Here is a 19,060-nt window from a genome sequence, read left to right on the forward strand (position 1 = left end):
AATTACCAAGCACAACACAAAAAAGCAAGAAATGGCTATCATTAGCGAGAAATGGTAAGTGGCTAATCAATCTTTGCCTCCTAAGGTTCCTATTAGCACAAGCTGAGATTGAGTCATTTGATTCAACCTATGTGATTTTAAAAAAGGCCCTGATGTTTTGGTTGTAGATTTAGTTCTATTTTCCAAAACTATCTGCACTTTTTAGCCAAGTTATCGAAATGTAGCTTCAGCATTCATGCTATCCTACAAAATGTAAAACACAGCCACCCTAGCCGTTATCAGATTTGACATCAGCCAAGTTGATTGGTGGCGACAGTATCGTGTCAGTAACTTAAAAATTTATTCAGTTATGTTTGATTAAGCCCATTCAGTTTTAAATTTCATTCCAGCCATATCTAAAATGTAAAAGGATGCTTTTGTCCCTTGGTATTGACTTGCTGTTTGGCTGTGTTTAATGGAGGCTATCCTTTTCCCAGAATACCATAATGAGTTCCTTTGGGTTGTTTCATAGGCCACCCATCTTCATTGCTTCAATTAATAACCTATCCTCAAATCAGAAGTGGGATTGTGCTATCTGTTGTTTGTGACCTTCTGCCATCTACCACGTAGAATGAAGAGATCTGGTGACTTAAGATGGGTCAAAATACAGATTTCCATTACTAATCATGTATATATAACTCCTTACCCAGGCCCTGAGTCAGAACGATAGGTGTAATCATCATGAGGGAAATTGGGCATAAATAGTGCTTTCCAGTGATGTTAACATGCTAAAATTTGTGCATTGTTTTCTAGGCAATCACAAGTTTTAATGATGGCAACACCTAATAAAGCATTTTTCTGTTGAAATGACAAAACAGTGCAGTCACACATGTATATCTGATTTGTATTGAAAGCCAAACCCCCAATATCAAGAATAGTAGAATTTGTAGGAAATCTCACATTAAAATAGTTCTATTTTTCAAGTAAAGTTTTTATCTTGCCAATTCCAAAGAAAACTGTGTCAGAAAAACATTATTTACCAATTTATACTGATATATTTGTAGATTGGTATTAGTTCAAGTTTCAAAATTTCAAAGTACATTTATTATCAAAGAATGTATGAGTTCTACAGTCTTGAGATTCGTTTCCTTGCAGGCAGCCACAAAGTAAAAAAACCCAAAAGAACCCAAACAAAAATAGAAACCAACCCCAGAGAAACAAGGGAAAAAAACTCACAAACCATGCAAACAATAGAAGCAAGCAACAACAGCTTTCCGAGCCAAATTGAGTCTTTGGGTCCCAATCCCCGGAGCAGGCCCAAAGCCTGCAAAGTTCAAATTTACAGAAAATAAGAAATCATAAGAATAATTGTGGAGACCAGTGTGGTTATTGGAGGGCCCCATAGAAAAGGAAGTTCCAAAATGGGAGAAGTGGACTTGTAGTGGAGAGGTGTGGTTAGTTGAAGTCAACATGCCTATTAATGTGAAAGAAATTTTAGTGCTGACTGGACAAACAGATTATATTGCCTTCTGTGTTGTTTAATTGACCAGAGTCCACATAACTGGAATTCAGTTTATCTCTTCAGTTGCATAATACACTGCCAACAAAGATTTGTATCTGAAAGTTTACAACAGTGTTTTGCAGGTCATTACGGTCATTTCTCATTTACTGCATTTCGGTAGTAAAATTCTCCATTTTATTCTGGAGACAAATTCATTGAAACAAATTCCTCCCCAGCTTAAATTCAAAAGTTTATCAATATCGAGGAGTCATCTTTGTCCACTAGTTGTAGGTGCAAACAATGCAGCTGGTGAACAAAGTTAACAAATAGCCAAAGACAATAATGGCATTTTGAAAGTGGTGTTGAATTTCATCAATGTCTGCCTTCACTGATTCTGAAAAGTAGTCTGTGTTTTCTCCAGACACTTGAAGAGCTTCTATTCTCAGGGCAGGGCAGGCACTAGAAGATCCTTTCTGTGTATGCTTCGATGAAGAATTCAATAAGAAATGGAGCTCTGCTTCTGTGCACGCGTGTATCTGCCCGCGATATATACTTGGCTCTGCACTGAACTATGGGTCCAGAGCACTCTTTGTGGACTTCAGTTCAGAACTATTTTGCTCGTGGTTATTATGTCTCTGCACATTGGGTGTCTGGTCCTTTTTTGTGGGTTCTTAACCGCTCCTTTTTCTCGTGGCTCCCGTTAGGAGATGATTTTCAAGGTTGTATAATGTATACATACTTTGGTTTAAAGTACATTATGAATATGCTGCAGCTCTAATGGCTTGAAACAGCGTTGCCACTGGAACAGAATGATATGGGTTGAACAGTTCCCCATGTAACCTGTAAAGTATCACCAGTCCAGAGAAAAGATTCTTGGAGGTGAAGTGCAGCTCTGAGAAAGAGAATATTTGCTTGACGCCTGTCTGATTATCATGCTGTCAGCTCACTGGTCAGGCTCACAGTTTCCATGTCATCATGAAATATGCAGGATGGAGACTAATTCCAAAAGAGAAATTGACTAGAAATGTTTTTGAGTGAACTTGTAAATTCATTTTGACCCCCAAGTTTATCGATCAAATTGTCATTGCCCTTTTAAAGGATCACCAGTTTGGTTAAGCTATACAAAGTTATTGATCTGCATGACAAACAATACTCTTGCTCTCCTGTATGCAAATTTATTGCTCAATTGTATGGACTGAATTATTATTATCTTCTCATCACAGGAGTTGGTACTGTTTAATTGAAAGGACTTGAAACCAATTTGAATTCACTTGAGCCTTATCTAAGGTTTTTTTTAATGTGTGAAGTGGACGTCCCTGTTTCATAATAAGAGAGCTATGATATGAAAGGAAATGGTACCGTAAATAGGGTAATAATATTGTCCTAATCAAGATTAGCTGACTACAGTTAAAAATGAAACTGTTCAGAGATATTTTTGAAGTGCCGCCACCCATAAATGCTAATCTGTCATTTGTAACTTCCTGTTCTTTTGTCGTCTTTATTTGAATCTAATGGTTAATCATGAAACCTTTTTGTACCGAACCTGACACCCTAATTAAAAATCAACTGTAGAAGTTTTTTGGTTCTTCAGAAGAATTCCCTACTATATATTTTTAAAGTTTCATTGTGGAAATGTAATCTCTACAGTTTTTTCTCTAAGTATAGCATGTTACTGATTATTGGAGGTTTTGTTTTCAGTAGACCTACATAAGGCAAATAACCTAGATTTTTAAAATATACGTTACACACAGTCAAATGCACAATTTGGAATTCCTTTGGCCATCTAGAAACTTTGTAAGGATGGGATCTCATAACCGAAACTCACTCTTCAGTAACGTGGAAAAGCTTGTGGTTGCTGTAGCTGTGTAATGCACATTTACTGGACATGTCATGTATGGTCATTTCCTGTACAATCTGAACTTTTAAATAGCATGTGTGGTGAACTAAATATACCTGTCTGGACATGCCCCCCCCCCCCCCCCCCCGCTGACTGCTCCTGTGGCTCCTCCCACGGACCCCGGTATAAAGGCGATTGGGGACTCCGCCCAGGTTTCAGTCTCCTGGATGTAGTATGGTGGTCAATTGCTGCTTGTTCTTTCTTCCAGCCAATAAAAACCGATATCTCGCCTCACGTCTCCAAGAGTTATTGATGGTGCATCAGCATGTGATATCTTGAAGGCTGCACAATACTACAGGCAATGGAAAAGTAACTAGTACAAATGTGGGCTTACATCATTTTTTATTCTGCTATATTATTGGAAATGTTCAGAATAAAAATTCTTCCCAGTAATTTTCTGGAAAGTGGGTATTGTGTATTCAAAATGCGGGTGGGTTTTACAGTGGTTAATGAGGAATTAACTACATAATAGACCAAGTTAGAAGCTAATTAAGTACTTGAAGACTTTGGAATTTAACTGGAGCATTTTGGGCAGATTGGGAAATCACTTCACTAAATGCAAATTACTAAATTTTTTTCAGCATCTATTGGGATACTTAACTGGTAGTTTTGGATTTTATGTCACAAGTGACTTTCTGGAGCTCTTCAAACATGCTAGGAATAAAGCAGCAATCTGACATTTGCAACTGTTATTTTGTTTGACACTGTCTCTGAGCTTTCATGGGAAACTTTGAAGAGTTTTTAAGTGTTGATTGTTGGCTCTATTCTGTCCTGGCTTTGTCCCTTCTGAATTCAGCTGATTACCACAAAAATAATTGTGTGGGCCTTTGAGAACAGCTGGAGAGATAACTCTAAAGGCTTGACTACTCCTGAGGGGGTGTCCTATATACACTAGCTAATGTACCAAGTATAGTGAAGGTCTTCTGTGCAGTCCACAACATTGCACACAGAAAATAGCATGCTTGGAGGAGCAGGCTGATGCTGGGAGAGCTGTGTACAGTTAGAGTGGAGATTAAGATGCATCCATTAACGTAGTAAAATCAAACAAAACGGTGCTAGAATAATACAGCAGGTTAAGTGGCATCTCTGGAGGCAAAAAGGTGTCAACTGATACTTCAGGTCACAAGCTGCATCAGGACCAACGAAGAGGAAAGACTGCAGTACGAAAGGGTAGGATAGAGGCTGGTAGACAATAGATCGAACCAACCAGGAAACTTCAGTGAGTGCATGGGAGGAAAATGATGGCGATATGTGCTACCTGAAACTGGAAAATCCAGTGTATATACCATTTGGGTTGTAAGCTACCCAAGTGAAATATAAAACACACTTCCAGTTAGCAATGGAGAAAACAGAAGAGACAGGCTATTGTGGGAAGAAGAATTATAGTGGTGTACATCTACAATCTCAAGATAGCTGTTGTGGACACAGAGCAGGTTCTCTGCAAAATGATAGCCTAGTCTCTGTTTAATTAAAGCAGAGGAGGCTACTTAAGAGTACCGAATGCAGTTGATTTGGTTAGAGGAGCTGTTTAGATCCCTAGATGGTAATGAGAAGGTGCCAGTTAGAAACATAGAGACATCAGAAAAAACCTACAACACAATACAGGCCCTTCAACCCACAAAGTTGTGCCAAACGTGTCCCTACATTAGAAATAACTAGGCTTACCACAAGCCCTCTATTTTTCTAAGCTCCATGTACCTATCTCAAAGTTCACTCAACCAATTCTCATAAGGCATGCTCCCCAATCCAGGCAACATCCTTGTGAATCTCCACTGCACCCTTTCTATGGCTTCCACATCCTTCCTGTAGTGAGGCAACCAGAACTGAGCACAGTACTCCAAGTGGGGTCTGACCAGGGTCCTGTATAGCTGCAACATTACCTCTCAGCTCCTAAATTCAATTTCACGATTGATGAAGGCCAATACACTGTATGCCGCCTTAACCGCAGAGTCAACCTGCGCAGCTGCTTTGAGCGTCCTATGGACTCAGACCCCAAGATCCCTCTGATCCTCCACACTGCCAAGAGTCTTACCATTAATACTATATTCTGCCATCATATTTGACCTACCAAAATGAACCACTTTACACTTATCTGGGTTGAACTCCATCTGCAACTTCTCAACCCAGTTTTGCATCCTATCAATGTCCCGCTCTCACCTCAGACAGCCCTCCACACTATCCACAACACCTCAACCTTTGTGTCATCAGCAAACTTATTAACCCATCCCCCCACTTCCTCATCCAGGTCATTTATAAAAGTCACGAAGAGTAAGGGTACCAGAACAGATCCCTGAGGCACACCACTGGTCACTGACCTCTATGCAGAATATGACCCGTCTACAACCACTCTTTGCCTTCTGTGGGCAAGCCAGTTCTCGATCCACAAAGCAATGTTCCCTTGGATCCCATGCCTCCTTACTTTCTCAGTAAGCCTTGCATGGGGTACCTTATCAAATGCCTCGCTGTTATAGGAGAAAGTGCCAGAGAACAAGAAGTAGTGGCTTGCGAGGGTAGAGCAGACCAGGGAATTATGAAGTGAGTGGTTCCTGTAGAAATCAGGGTTTGGTAGGTAGGGAGGGGTAGGGAAGAGGGAAAATTGTCACAGGTGGTGGAATCACTTTGGAGATGGTGGAAATGGGAGAGGATGATGTTGGATGAAAGTTGAAAACCAGGAGAACAAGATTGTTCTCTTTGGTTAAGGTAGGGAGGGAAAATGAAAGAAATGCTGACCTGTAAGCAATTTTAAACCTCATTTCCACTGCAACACTGATTTGTCTGTCTTTTGCCATCTCTATTGCAGTTGAAAGAAGAAATTCTATGTTGGGCTTTGTTAGCTTTGTTAGAAATTTTCCATTTCTGGTGTTCTCTTCCCACACACATTTGCCCTTGTACCTAGTTTTCTTCTCTCTGTATTTACTTCTATTCTTCCTCCCTAGCATGAGTCCATCTGCTTTTCCCCTCTCCTTCTAGTTCCACCCATTACCTATCTGTCTCTGTCCAACATCTCATTTGTACTGCTATATACTTTGCCATACTGATGATGATGTATGATTTGGACCCAGAATTTTCAACTTGATATTTCTGACTGCACAATATTCCTTATGAAATAACAGACAGTGGACGCAGTTGGTGAGAGTCAAACATGCATGTCCACTATGACATAATGCTTACGGTGCTTTTTCCTGCTAGCATGGAGTTATTGTGGGTGATGCTGCTGCTGGTTAGTATGGTCCTGAATTGTCAAATTGGTATTTATACTAAGCAGATGAGTGATACTTTATTCTTCTAGGTTATGACTTTTGTTACAGTTGAAGAGGCATCATTACAAATACCTGCAACTTATTGGCTTCTTTCTTCTCGACACACTTTTCTTTCTACTCTTGTCCATACACAAAATCTTTCTACAAGCGTGCATAGTGCGACTGAAATGCAATTGTCTTTCATTCATCGCTGCTTCAAGAAGCATCCTTCAAGAATGAGCAGTTTTCCAACCCTTGGAGGCTCCTGTGCTTTCTTGCATGCTGATACTTTACTCACGTGTTCTTTGAGAGCTTGTTACTATGCTGAATGTATGCAGTAGTGAATTGTTGTGTGATAATGCACCTTTTGCAAAAACCCTGTAGGTGATTTGAAGAATATGAATTGCCCCATCTGTTTACTGCTGAGAGCAAAATTTGTCCCAGTGCTATGCTTCTGCTCTTCCTGTGTATAATGTTATTGAACCTTAACATTCAACTTGCATTTTCTACCTTTTAATCTTGAGACTTCAACCACATCCTCTTTCAGATGCTCTTAACGAAAATGACGACACCACCTCTCCACACACCCTGTCTTTGAGCATTTACTAAAACACCAATACCTTGAGAGGAATTTGAAAATGAAACCACATGCCAGTGATAAATTGTCCCTTGTTAATTCCTATTTGTTTATTTTGGTTTTGCTGCAATTATCCACTGTCTTTGCTATTCCCAATGGTGCTGTTCTATTTAATTAACTGTCATTAATAAATATGTTGGATTATACATGAAAGCTCTGGCCTTAAAGATTGCTTTTCTGAATAGATTATTCAAATTGATTTTTGGAATCAAGTGTTTTTGGAATCAAGTGTTTGTATCTCTTTGATTGGTGTGAGATGATTAATATACTAGTTGACAACCAGTTTGTTAAAATTGTGAATATTTAAAAAATTAACTGTCTTTTATCTTGACATTTGAAAAGCTGAAGTACATTATTCTGTTTTCTCAGATATTTGGCATGGCTTGAGTTACTTAAAGTGCTAACATAGCACAGTAGCAAAGTGGTTAGCACAGAACTTTACAGTAGCATTGACCAGGGTCCAATTCCAGCGTTGTCTGCAAGGAGTTTGTATGTTCTCCCCACGATCACGTGGGTTTCCTTCCACAGTCTAAAGATGTATGAGTTGGTAGGCTAGTTGGTCATTGTAAATTGTCTCATGATTAGGCTAGTGTTAAATCAGGGGTTGCTGGGCAGTGTAGCATGAAGGGCCTATTCTGCACTGTATTGTAAGAAGAAAGAAATCTCACACCATTCTCCTGATGCCATTATGTGACTAGAAATTAAACTTTAAATAAGTTTGATAATTGACAAAAAAAACCTTCCCTTCCTCTACCATCAATGCCGCCCTCACCTACATCTCTTCCATCTCGCACACATCTGTCTTCATCCCATCCTTCCACCAGGGATAGGCTTCCTCCTGTCCTCACCTACCACCCTACAAGTCTCTGGATCCCACCACCAAGCACATCATTCCCTCCACCCCACTTTCTACAGGGGTTACTCCCTATGTGTCTCCTTTGTCCACTCATCCTACCCCACTGATCTGCCTCCTGGCACTTATCCTTGCAAGCAGAACAAGTGCTACACCTGCCCCTGCACCTTCTCCCTCACTACCATTCAGGGCCCCAAACAGAGTTTCCAGGTGGGATGACACTTCACCTGCAAGTCTGTTAGAGTCATCTACTGTATCTGGTACTCCTGGTGTGGCCACAAAAAGCAGGATTTCCCCATGGCCACCCATTTCAATTCTACTTCCCATTTCCATTCCGACATGTCAGTCCATAGCCGCCTCCTCTACTGCCACAGAGAGGCCGCACTCAGGTTGGAGGAGCAACATCTTGTATTCCATCTGGGTAGCCTCCAACCTGATAGCATGAGCATCAATTTCTTGAACTTCCAGTAATTGACCCTCCTCCTGTCCTTCACCATTCCCCATTCTTGTTTCCCTCTCACATTTTCTCTTCTAACTTGCTCATCACTCTTCTTTCCCCCCCCCCCCCATTCCCTTTGTTCCATCTGTCCTCTCTGTTTAGGTTCCCCCTTCTCCTGTGCTTTATCTCTTCCACCAATTGACTTCCCAGCTGTTTACATCATCCCCTCACCCTCTCCTGGTTTCACATATCATCTGCCACCTTCCTCTTTTCCCTCCCTCCTCCCCACCTTATTCTGACATCTTCCCCTCCCCTTTTCCTTTCCAGTCCTGATGACGATTCTCTGCCTGAAATGTCGACTGTTTATTCCCATCCATTGATGCTACCTGACTTGCTAAGATCCTCCAACACATTGTGTGTTGCTGTAGATTTCCAGCATCTGCAGTACCTCTTGTGTCTTAGTGTTTGTTTTAAAGACAGTTTCTCCTAAAGAAAACAAAAATTTTATCTATTTCTTGCAACACACACAAAATGCTGGTGGAACACAGCAGGCCAGGCAGCATCTATAGGGAGAAGTACAGTTGACATTTTGGGCCGAAACCTTTCCACCAGCAATTTGTGTGTGTTGCTTGAATTTCCAGCATTTGCAGATTTCCTTGTGTTTGCATTATCAATTTCTCACCCTCTTTGGATTGAACAATAGTTTGTTTTAATAAAAGGCCCTTTTTAAAGTCTTTATTATTTTGGATAATGCTATACATCATTTGGATAACACATCATTAAAGTGTTGAGAACTTAATGTTCCCTTGGGAAACTTGAGTTTTCTACTATAAAGCACTCAGCTGTGATAAACTTCTGTATTATTACCATTTAATATACAAGCAGTGCTGGGACAATGACTTGAATTGGCCATTAAAAATCTGATATGTTACGGTAATTATTTTTGATCTGTACACACTTTTAAGTAGATTTGTTTTCATTCCAGTGCTGGGGTTGAATTGACAGTCTTTCCAGGATGATCTTTTCACTGCCTGTGAAATAATGTCTGAAATTGTCCTAAAACTTGTGCTGTGCTGCACTGTGCATTGTGGCAGGTGAACAGTCATAGAGGCCACATGATTTCAAATAATTGTCGGGGTCTTCAGTCAGGTTTGTTTGAAGAAATCTCTGCCCAATTATTATTAGCATATAACCTGCAGCACCAGGGGTGCCAGCACACTTGGCCATTGGTATACTACAATGAGGAATGTCTACCATTTCACGCCTAGACGGCATTTCAGGAAATCTGATCACTTGGCTGTCCTCCTACCTGCATACAGGCAGAGGCAAAGAGCACGGTTCCGGAGATGTGGACTACAAAGAGGTGGTCTTAGGAGAGGCTACAGGATTGCTTTGAGTCAGTGGACTGGAACGCAGTTCAAGGACTCAGAATCTAGATGAATGTACCACAGTTGTTACGGACAAGTATGCCTAGTACATCTACACAAAATCATTGAGACTTCCCCAACCAGAAGCCCTGGATGAACCATGAAATCCACAGCCTGGTATCATAGTAGCCTCTCGTAAAGTGCCATTCTTCTCGGGCACCTACAGTTAGAGGGCAGATGACCTAGGCAGTGTGGCTGTGGTTTCATTTTTTTCCACTTTTACATGATGGACTGCACTGTGCTCTGAGCAACGTTCAGTGCTTTTGAGATGGACTTGTACCCTTCTGCAGATTTGTAGCTTTCCCTTTCTCTATCATCATTTCCCTAACTTGTCTTGAATGCTCTTTTGTCTAGATTTTGGTTGGGTCTGTTGAAAATTTACCATACTATTACAGGGAGGGGGTATTTAATCTTATGAATTCATTGAAAACAGGTGATCCTTCAATTTTATACAACAACAAATTGAGTGACTTGGTAAGGTAATACTATATATTGTACCTGAAGAAAGTTAGTGTAGTATTTACAAAGGGGATGAATTCTATTTCAGTCTCCTAATTTTGGTTTTAATTTTTAGTAAATTGTTGAGAGGGTTTGGAATTTTTCTTTTGATTTGGCGATGTGCAATGTTTTGCAGATTAGCTCAAGAATCTTACTTAAATATATTTTGTATTTAGAAAATGTGACAGTAAAATGTGAAGAAGTTGGGAATGATCTTTTTCAATGCACTGTAAATACTGTATGGCAGCTAAAGAAAATTTGTATTTTTGAAAAATCAGATTACAGATGGTTTTCATGAGCAGAACCCTAATGTAACCAGTCTTCCTAAACATTTGCACTTGTTATAAGCAGAATGTGTGTAGATCAGATGAATGAAATTCAGTTTCGGATTAGTAGGACTTGAATGCAGGATATGAATAAAATGTTACAATTGCAATTTAGTTGGAATAAGAATTCAAATGAAGATGAGTCAAATTACATATGTTACTGTATGCTACTTTGGGATTCTTGTAGGTATTTGCAAGAAAATAAAGAAATACAATAGAATTTTTGGGAAGTTATACTTATTTTAATTTTATACTTATTATTATTTATTTTAAATAAGTTCTACTTATTTTTGGAAGGTTAGACTGGCAATGTGCAAAAGAAGACAACTGTGCAAATAAAATAAACATAATTAATACTGAGAATATGAGTTGTAGATTTCTTGAAAGTGAGTATGTAGGTTGTGACATCAGTTCCGAGTTGTAGTAAGTGAAGTTATCCATGCCAGTTCAGGAACCTGATGGTTTTAGGGTAATAAACTGTTCCTGAGCCTGGTGGTGTGGGGCCTAAGGCTCAAGTACCTCCTACCCAATGTCGTAATGAGATAGGAGCATCACCAATATAGTGGGGTCCCTGAAGGTAGATACTGTTTTCATGTGGCAGTGCCCCACATAAATGTACTCAGTCCTTTACAGTAAAATCACGTCTCACCACTAAGTTGTATCCACAACTTTTTGTTGACTTTTTCATTCCTGGCCATTGGTGTTTCATACCTGGCAATGACACAACCAGTTAGAATACTTTATACTGTGCATTAGTAGAAGTTTGTCAAATGTTTAGTAACATACTGAATGAATCCATATGAACTTCTAAGAAATTACAAGTACTTTTGTGCCTTCTTTGTAATGGCATTTGCACAATGGTCCCAGGACAGATCCTTCGATAGGATAATGACAAGGAGTTTCAAGTTACTGAGCTTTTCCACCTCCGATCCCCTAATGTGGATTGGCTCATGGACTTCCAATTTCATTTTCCTGCAGTCAATAATGTTCTCTTTGGTTTTGCTGACATTGAGTGAGAGGTTGTTTTTGAAACACTCTATATGCTGATTCATCACCACCTTTGATTTGACTAACAACAGCAACATTGTCAGCAAACTTAAATACAACATTAGCGGTGCTTTTTGTTTGTCGTTCCTCTCCATGCCTTGTGGCGCATTGGGCGACAACCTCGTCATTTGTTTTTAGCATTTGCCTGTGTTTTTATTTGAGGTTGAGTTGCTAGCTGAATATTGAACCCAGCATGGATGGAAAACATGCAGGAAGCCAACCTGGACCACTCTCCTCTAAATCCAGCACAGATGCCACTTCACCACCAGCTGGCACATTTGGAGGTGCACATAGCTACATAATCAGATGTATAAAGCAAGTAGAGCAGGGGGCAAAGCATACAGCCTTGTGCACCTGTGTTGATGGCCATGTTGCCAATCTGCATAACTGGGATCTGCAAGTGAGGAGATCGATGATCCAGTTGCACAGGGAGGTATCAAGGACCTTCCAAGTCCTACTTTTATTTAGTTTAATGTTGGCTTAACATTAAAAGTTACTAGTGCCAAGCAACTTTGTTTAAGAAATGATAGTTGGTGTATTTTGTTACATCTATTAATCAGTGAATTTTGGTTTCTTTTTGAGATATTAATAGGTTGATTTTAAAACTTTGCATTATATTCTTTGAGCTGCGGTTTTGCACTGTAGGGTAGTGTTGCTTCTTTACATTAAGATTTTAGTTGATTTTGTTCAGGTACATATACCATTCAAACTAGTTAATTGGAATATCTTGCAGTGACCTAAGTGAGCTGTGCTATCACTTGTAAGTCCTATTTCTCACAGCATGTGCACTTGCTGAAATGGGCAAATTGAGTTTTCATAAATGTGCACAATTCTGTGTAATGTGCATATCATTCATACTGTTTATTGGTGTGGTCAGAGTTTGGCATTGCAATGGAAATATGTCATGTGCACGAAATTAATAAGTTCAGTTGAATGTATTTTTACCTTTGTTTTCCTTTCAGTCACAAACCATGAACTATGTTGGACAGTTGCTGATAACAGTCAAGGAACTGTACAAGGGGTTGAATCCTGCAACACTCTCTGGGTGCATCGATGTCATTGTGGTTAAGCAGCAGGATGGCACGTACCAGTGTTCACCATTCCATGTTCGTTTTGGAAAGCTTGGGGTACTTCGGTCAAAAGAAAATGTGGTAGGTTCCCAATTTTAATTGTTAATAGATGTTATGTTGAAGGGAATGAATAAACAAACTTTCACTTGTCAAACTCTTTATCAGCTTATTCCAAGAGATATGTGAGAGAAAATAAGCTTCAGGAAATGTGTAGGGAAAAGAGACTGATAAGGACTGCTTTGAAAGTCAGCAACGGTTTGGTAACTAAATGGCTTCTTTCTGTGTTTATAAGAAAATGTAATTCAGATTTATTTCTCACATGTACATCAAAGCAGAAATGTGTGTGCGTCAACAACCAACACACCAAGTATGCTATGGGGCCTTCCTATAAGTGTCACCTTGCATTCTGGCACCAACTTAGCATGCCTCATGCTTAGCAGAACAGTATAACACAACATAACAAGTGACAAAGTAACAACAGCAAAACAAGCCTCATTCCTTCCTCCCTCCCACATATGCACATGCAGTCTTCTAACCCCAGGACAGGCCACCTTTGGCTTTCAGCCTACAGTGGATTCATGGATTCACAGATTTTATGACATTGACTTCTCCAGAGATTCTTGGACACAGCTCCAGCCATAAGGCCTCGATTGCTGGACTTCTGATTGACCTTTTAGGATTCAGTCTTCGGTATCAACCCAGGACTTGCTGATGATGACAAATGAGATACCTGGATGAGTACTCAAACTCCAGGCCTTGATCTCTGAACTCACCAGTGATGGGACCCTGAATATTTTTGCTGGTCTGTTGGCCTGACATCCAACCACGTAATATTGCTGGACTTTGAACAAGGAGCGAAGGCTTAGACTCCTGCCTGTCCTCTAATTCCCCACATCACTGTTCCTAAATCCTAACCTGACCCCCTAACTCCCCGCTGTGTTCCCAAAACCGTCTCTGATTCTTTGAAATAAAAAACCTAAAATCAACTAAGTCTGAGCCACAATTTCAATGGAGAACACAGCTTGATACCACTTTGCCTCAGTTTTATTGTATGGAGTTAATTCTATTATAAAATCATAAACTCTTCTGTGGTGGGCAAGTACTAATTTTTTACCGTATTCTCTTCATATATTCATGTATTCCTCAAGCCAAAAGTTTTTAATGTTTTCTGGGATCAAAACTAGAGTTGGGACATCACAGAATCTGACCCTTGGTTCTTCTGTTCTTAAAATGATTCAAGGAAAATGATAAAATGTCTCTTTCAAAGTTCAAAGCATATCCCCTTATGCAGCCCTGAGATTTCTTGTCGGCATACTCAATAAAACGACAGAAGAGTAACTAAAACAGAATTAGTGAAAGACTGCTCAACTTGGGCGTTCAACCAGAGTGCAGGAGACAACAAAATGCAAATAGAAAAAGAGAGAAATAATAATAAATAAGCAATGAATATTGAACATGAAATGACTCTTTGGAAATGGGAATATTAGTTGTGGGAAGATTTGAATCTTGGGGCAAAGAAGTTAAGAGAAGTTATCTTTTTTGTTTCAGTAGCCTGATGGTTGAGGGGTAGTAACTGTTCCTCAACCTGGTGGTGTGAGTCCCGAGAGCCCTGCACTAGCTTCTTGATGGCAGCAGGGAGAAGACAACGTGTCCTAGATGGTGGGGGTTGTTAATGATGGATGCTGCTTTTCTGCAGTTGTGTGGTTGTTTACATCCCAGGCCCAGGATGTTTCTGGTCATGTCCACAATATCCTGAAGTAGGAAGGTGAACATCCTGAGGTCGTGCTACATATTCGTACCAATGACATAGGTTGGAAAAGGAAGGAGACTGTGAAAACAGACTACAGGGAGTTAGGAAAGAAGCTGAGAAGCAGGACTTTAAAGGTAGTAATTCAGATTCAGTTTATTATCATTTAGAAACCACAGATGCAATGCAGTTAAAAAGTAATCTTGGGGTTACTACCTGTGTCATGCGACGGTGAGTATAGGAATAGAGTGAGGTGGAGGATAAATGCGTGGCTAAGGATTGGGGCAGGGATTCAGATGTCTGGATCATTGGAACCTCTTTTGGGGCAGGCGTGACCTGTACAAAACAAATGGGTTGTACTTGAATCTGAGGGGGACCAATATCCTGGCAGGGAGGTTTACTAAGGAGGGTTTAAACTAGAATTGCTGGAGGGTGGAAACCGAATGAAAAAGACGGAGGAAGTGGTGGTTGCTCACAAATAGAGAAAGCTTGTAGGCAGACTGAGGGAGGATAGGCAAGGGATGCATTCAGGCTGATGGTTTAAAATGTCTATTTTAATGCAAGAAGCATCATGAACAAAGCAGATGAGTTTAGAGAGTGGATCATGAACAAAGCAAATGAGTTTAGAGAGTGGATCATGAACAAAGTGGATGAGCTTGGAGCTGTGATGCTGTGGCCATTACAGAGACTTGAATGGCTCAGAGATGGGAATGGCTGCTTAGAGTGCTAGGCTATAGGTGTTTCACAAAGGACAGGGAGGGAGGCATGGCACTGCTGATCACAGATAGTGTCACGGCTGTAGAAAGGGAGGAAATCTTGGAGGGATTGTCCACGGAGTCTCTGTGGGTGGAAGTTAGAAATGGGAAGGGGTCAATATTGGGTGTTTTTTATAGACCACCCAATAGTAACAGGGACATTGAGGAGCAGATAGGGAGACAGATTCTGGAACAGTGCAATAAAAACAGATAGGCATGATAGGAGATTTTAATTTCCCCAATATTGATTGGCATCTCCCTAGAGCAAGGGGTTTAGATGGGATGACGTTTGTTAGGAAGGTTTCCTGACACAGTACTTAGATAAGCCTACAAGAGGAGAGGCTGTACTTGATCTGGTATTGTGAAATAAACCTGGTTAGGTGACAGGTCTCTTAGTGGGAGAGCATTTTGGAGATGGTGATCATAATTCTGTTTCCTTTACCATAGCATTGGAGAGAGATAGGAACAGACAAGTTAAGAAAGTGTTTAATTGGAGTAAGGGGAAATACGAAGTTATCAGGCAGGAACTTGGAAGCATAAATTGGGAGCAGATGTTCTCAGGGAAATGTATGGCAGAAATGTGGTAAATGTTCAAGGGATATTTGTGTAGAGTTCTGCATAGGTACGTTCTAATGAGACAGGGAAAGGATGGTAGGGTACAGGAACCGTGGTGTGCAAAGGCAGTTGAAAATCTAGTCAAGAAGAAAAGAAAAGCTTACGAAAGGTTCAAAAAAACTAGGTAATCGTCTAGAGATCTAGATGATTATAAGGCTACCAGGAAGGGGCTTAAGAATAAAATTAGGAAAGCCAGAAGGGGCCATGAGAAGGGCTTGGTGAGCAGGATTAAGCAAAACCCAGAGGCGTTCTGCAAGTAAGTGAAGAGCAAGAGGATAAGATGTGAGAGAATAGAACCAATCAAGTGTGACAGTGGAAAAGTGTGTATGGAACTGGAGGAGGTAGCAGAAGTACTTATTGAGTACTTAGCTTCAATATTCACTACGGAAAAAGACCTTGGCGATTTTAGGGATGACTTACAGTGGAGTGAAAAGCTTGAGCATAATAGACATTAATAAAGAGGATGTGCTGGAGCTTTTAAGGCATCAAGTTCGATAGTCACCGGGACCAGAATGGATGTGCCCCAGGCTACTGTGGGAAGTGAGGGAGGAGATTGCTGAGCCTCTGGCATCATCAATGATGACGGGAGAGATTCTGGAAGATTGGAGGGTTGCAGATATTGTTCCCTTATTCAAGAAAAGGAGCAGAGATAGCCCAGGAAATTATAGACCATTGAGCCTTACTTCAGTGGTTGATGGAGAAGATCCTGAGAGGCAGGATTTATGAACATTTGGAGAGGCATAATACAATTAGGAATAGTCAGCATGGCTTTGTCAAGGGCAGGTTGTGCCTTATGAGCCTGATTGAATTGTTTTGAGGATGTGACTAAATGCATTGATGAAGGAAGAGTAGTAGATGTAGTGTAAATGGATTTCAGCAAGGCATTTGATAAGGTACCCCATGCAAGGCTTATTGAGAAAATAAGGAGGTATGGGGTCCAAGGGGACCTTGCTTTGTGGATCCAGAACTGGCTTGTACACAGACGGCAAAGAGTGATTGTAGATGGGTCATATTCTGTATGGAGGCTGTTATTATGCAGGAATCTGTTCTGGGATCCCTACTCTTTGTGATTTTTTATAAATGACCTGGTTGAGGAAGTGGAGGGGTGGGTTAGTAAATTTCCTGATGATACAAAGGTTGGAGGTGTTGTGAATAGTGCGGAGGGCTGTCAGAGGTTACAATGAGACATCAATAGGATGCAAAGTTGTGCTGAGAAGTGGCATATGGAGTTCCACACAGGTAAGAGTGTGGTTCATCTTGGTAGGTCAAATATGATGATAAAATGTAGTATTAATGGTAAGACTCTTGGCAGTGTGGTTGACTGTGCAATTTAGAAGGCATATGGTGTATTAGCCTTCATCAACCATGAGATTGAAAGGTAATGTTGCAGCAATATAGGAACTTTGTCAGACGCACTTGGGAGTACTGTGCTCAGTTCTGGTCACCTCACTACAGGAAGGATGTGGAAACTATAGAAAGGGTGCAGAAGAGATTTACAAGGATATTGCCTGGATTGGGGAGCATGCCTTATGTGAATGGTTTGAGGTAACCTGGCCTTTTCCTCCGTTGCTCCAAGGAGTAGAGAGGTGACCTGATAAAGGTGTATCAAATGATGAGAGGCATTGATTGTGTGGATAGTCAGAAGCTTTTTCCCAGGGCTGAAATTGTGAACACAAGAGGGCACAGTTTTAAGGTGCTTGGAAGTAGTTACAGAGATGTCAGGGGTAAGTTTTTTATGCAGAGGGTAGTGAGTGCGTGGAATGGGCTGCCAGCGATGGTGGTGGAGGTGAATACAGTAGTGTCTTTTAAGAGACTCCTGGATAGGTACATGGTGCTTAGAAAAATAGGATAACACTAGGTAATTTCTAAGGTAAGTACGTGCTCAGCACAGCATTGTGGGCTGAAGGGTCTGTGTTGTGCTGTAGGTTTTCTGTGTTTCATGTAGATGTGGTCAGTGGTGGGGAGGGTTTTATCCATGATGGACTGGGCTGTATCCACTACTGTTAATAGGATTTTCTGTTCAAGGGCATTGGTGTTTTCATACCAGTCTGTAATGAAGCCAGTCAATACACTCTCCAGTATATATCTATCAAAGTTATAAATGTCATGCTGAATCTCCACAGACTCCTAAGGATGTAGAGGTGCTACTATGCCTTCTTCATTGTTAAACAAAAAGTAACTGTCCACATTTCTCACCAAGTCCTCTTTCGGTTTTGTATTCAACCAAACACATCAGATTTTATTGATGGGTGGTCATTTCTGGACATGGCAGCAGGAAAAAAAAATGCAGACAGCAAAGTATTCAGTGGTCCCTTTCTTCAGCTGGATCCTAGTGAACAACCCAAACGTTAAGTGCTATTCTGAACTGAAAATAAATTAACTGTAAGTGATTCATTTTGACCTCTGTTGGTCTCTTGAATTTTAGTAGACAATAGTTGTTCAGCATATAACAGGCCCTCTGCCCACCAAATCAATTTTGACCTTATTGCCCATCTTTCAAGTACGATTTATTTATCATTACTATTATTTGTTATCATTGTAGAGTTTGTCTTTTGCACTTTGATTGCTTGTCAGTCTTTGTGTGCAGCTTTTCATTGATTATATTGAATTTCTTTGTTGAGCTGTGAATCCCTGCAATAAATCTTGATAGTATTTCGTGACATATATGTACTTTGATAATAAATTTACTTTGAATTTTGATCGCAGTATACCTGTTAGCTCACATTGTCTGCAACCTTCAACGTCTTGTGTATTGAACTGCTGTTTTTTTTTAAACATGGTGATTCTGACTGATTTTACCACTTCCTCTGGTAGCACATTCTAGATATCAGCCACTTTGGTTTTTTTCTAAAGAAACTGTTCTCTGTGAAACTTCTTCCTCTCAAGTTAAACCTATGCAGTTTTGTCTTTGAAGTAGGAAAGCAAAATTGGAACAGGTTGTAAAATATTTGAAACATTTCTTTCTAGAGCATAGGTCATCAAAGAATTTAATTGCTAGTTCTGTAGTGTATTTAACAAGATATTAATATA

The 19,060-nt window shown here is 40.3% G+C and overlaps 1 protein-coding gene across 3 annotated transcripts in view; it reads left to right on the top strand.

The window, feature by feature from the left end:
* The window catches only part of lpin2 (lipin 2), a 116,869-nt gene that overhangs the window by 22,678 nt on the left and 75,131 nt on the right, over window positions 1–19,060 (top strand). For all 3 annotated transcript variants that reach the window (XM_059979607.1, XM_059979614.1, XM_059979624.1), the window contains exon 2: window positions 12,806–12,994. In XM_059979607.1, the coding sequence (XP_059835590.1) occupies window positions 12,815–12,994 (180 nt within the window). In that variant the 5' untranslated portion in view covers window positions 12,806–12,814. The remainder of the gene's footprint in view (window positions 1–12,805; window positions 12,995–19,060) is intronic.

Source organism: Hypanus sabinus, chromosome 1 (assembly GCF_030144855.1).
Source record: "Hypanus sabinus isolate sHypSab1 chromosome 1, sHypSab1.hap1, whole genome shotgun sequence".
In the NCBI taxonomy this organism is placed as follows: domain Eukaryota; kingdom Metazoa; phylum Chordata; class Chondrichthyes; order Myliobatiformes; family Dasyatidae; genus Hypanus; species Hypanus sabinus.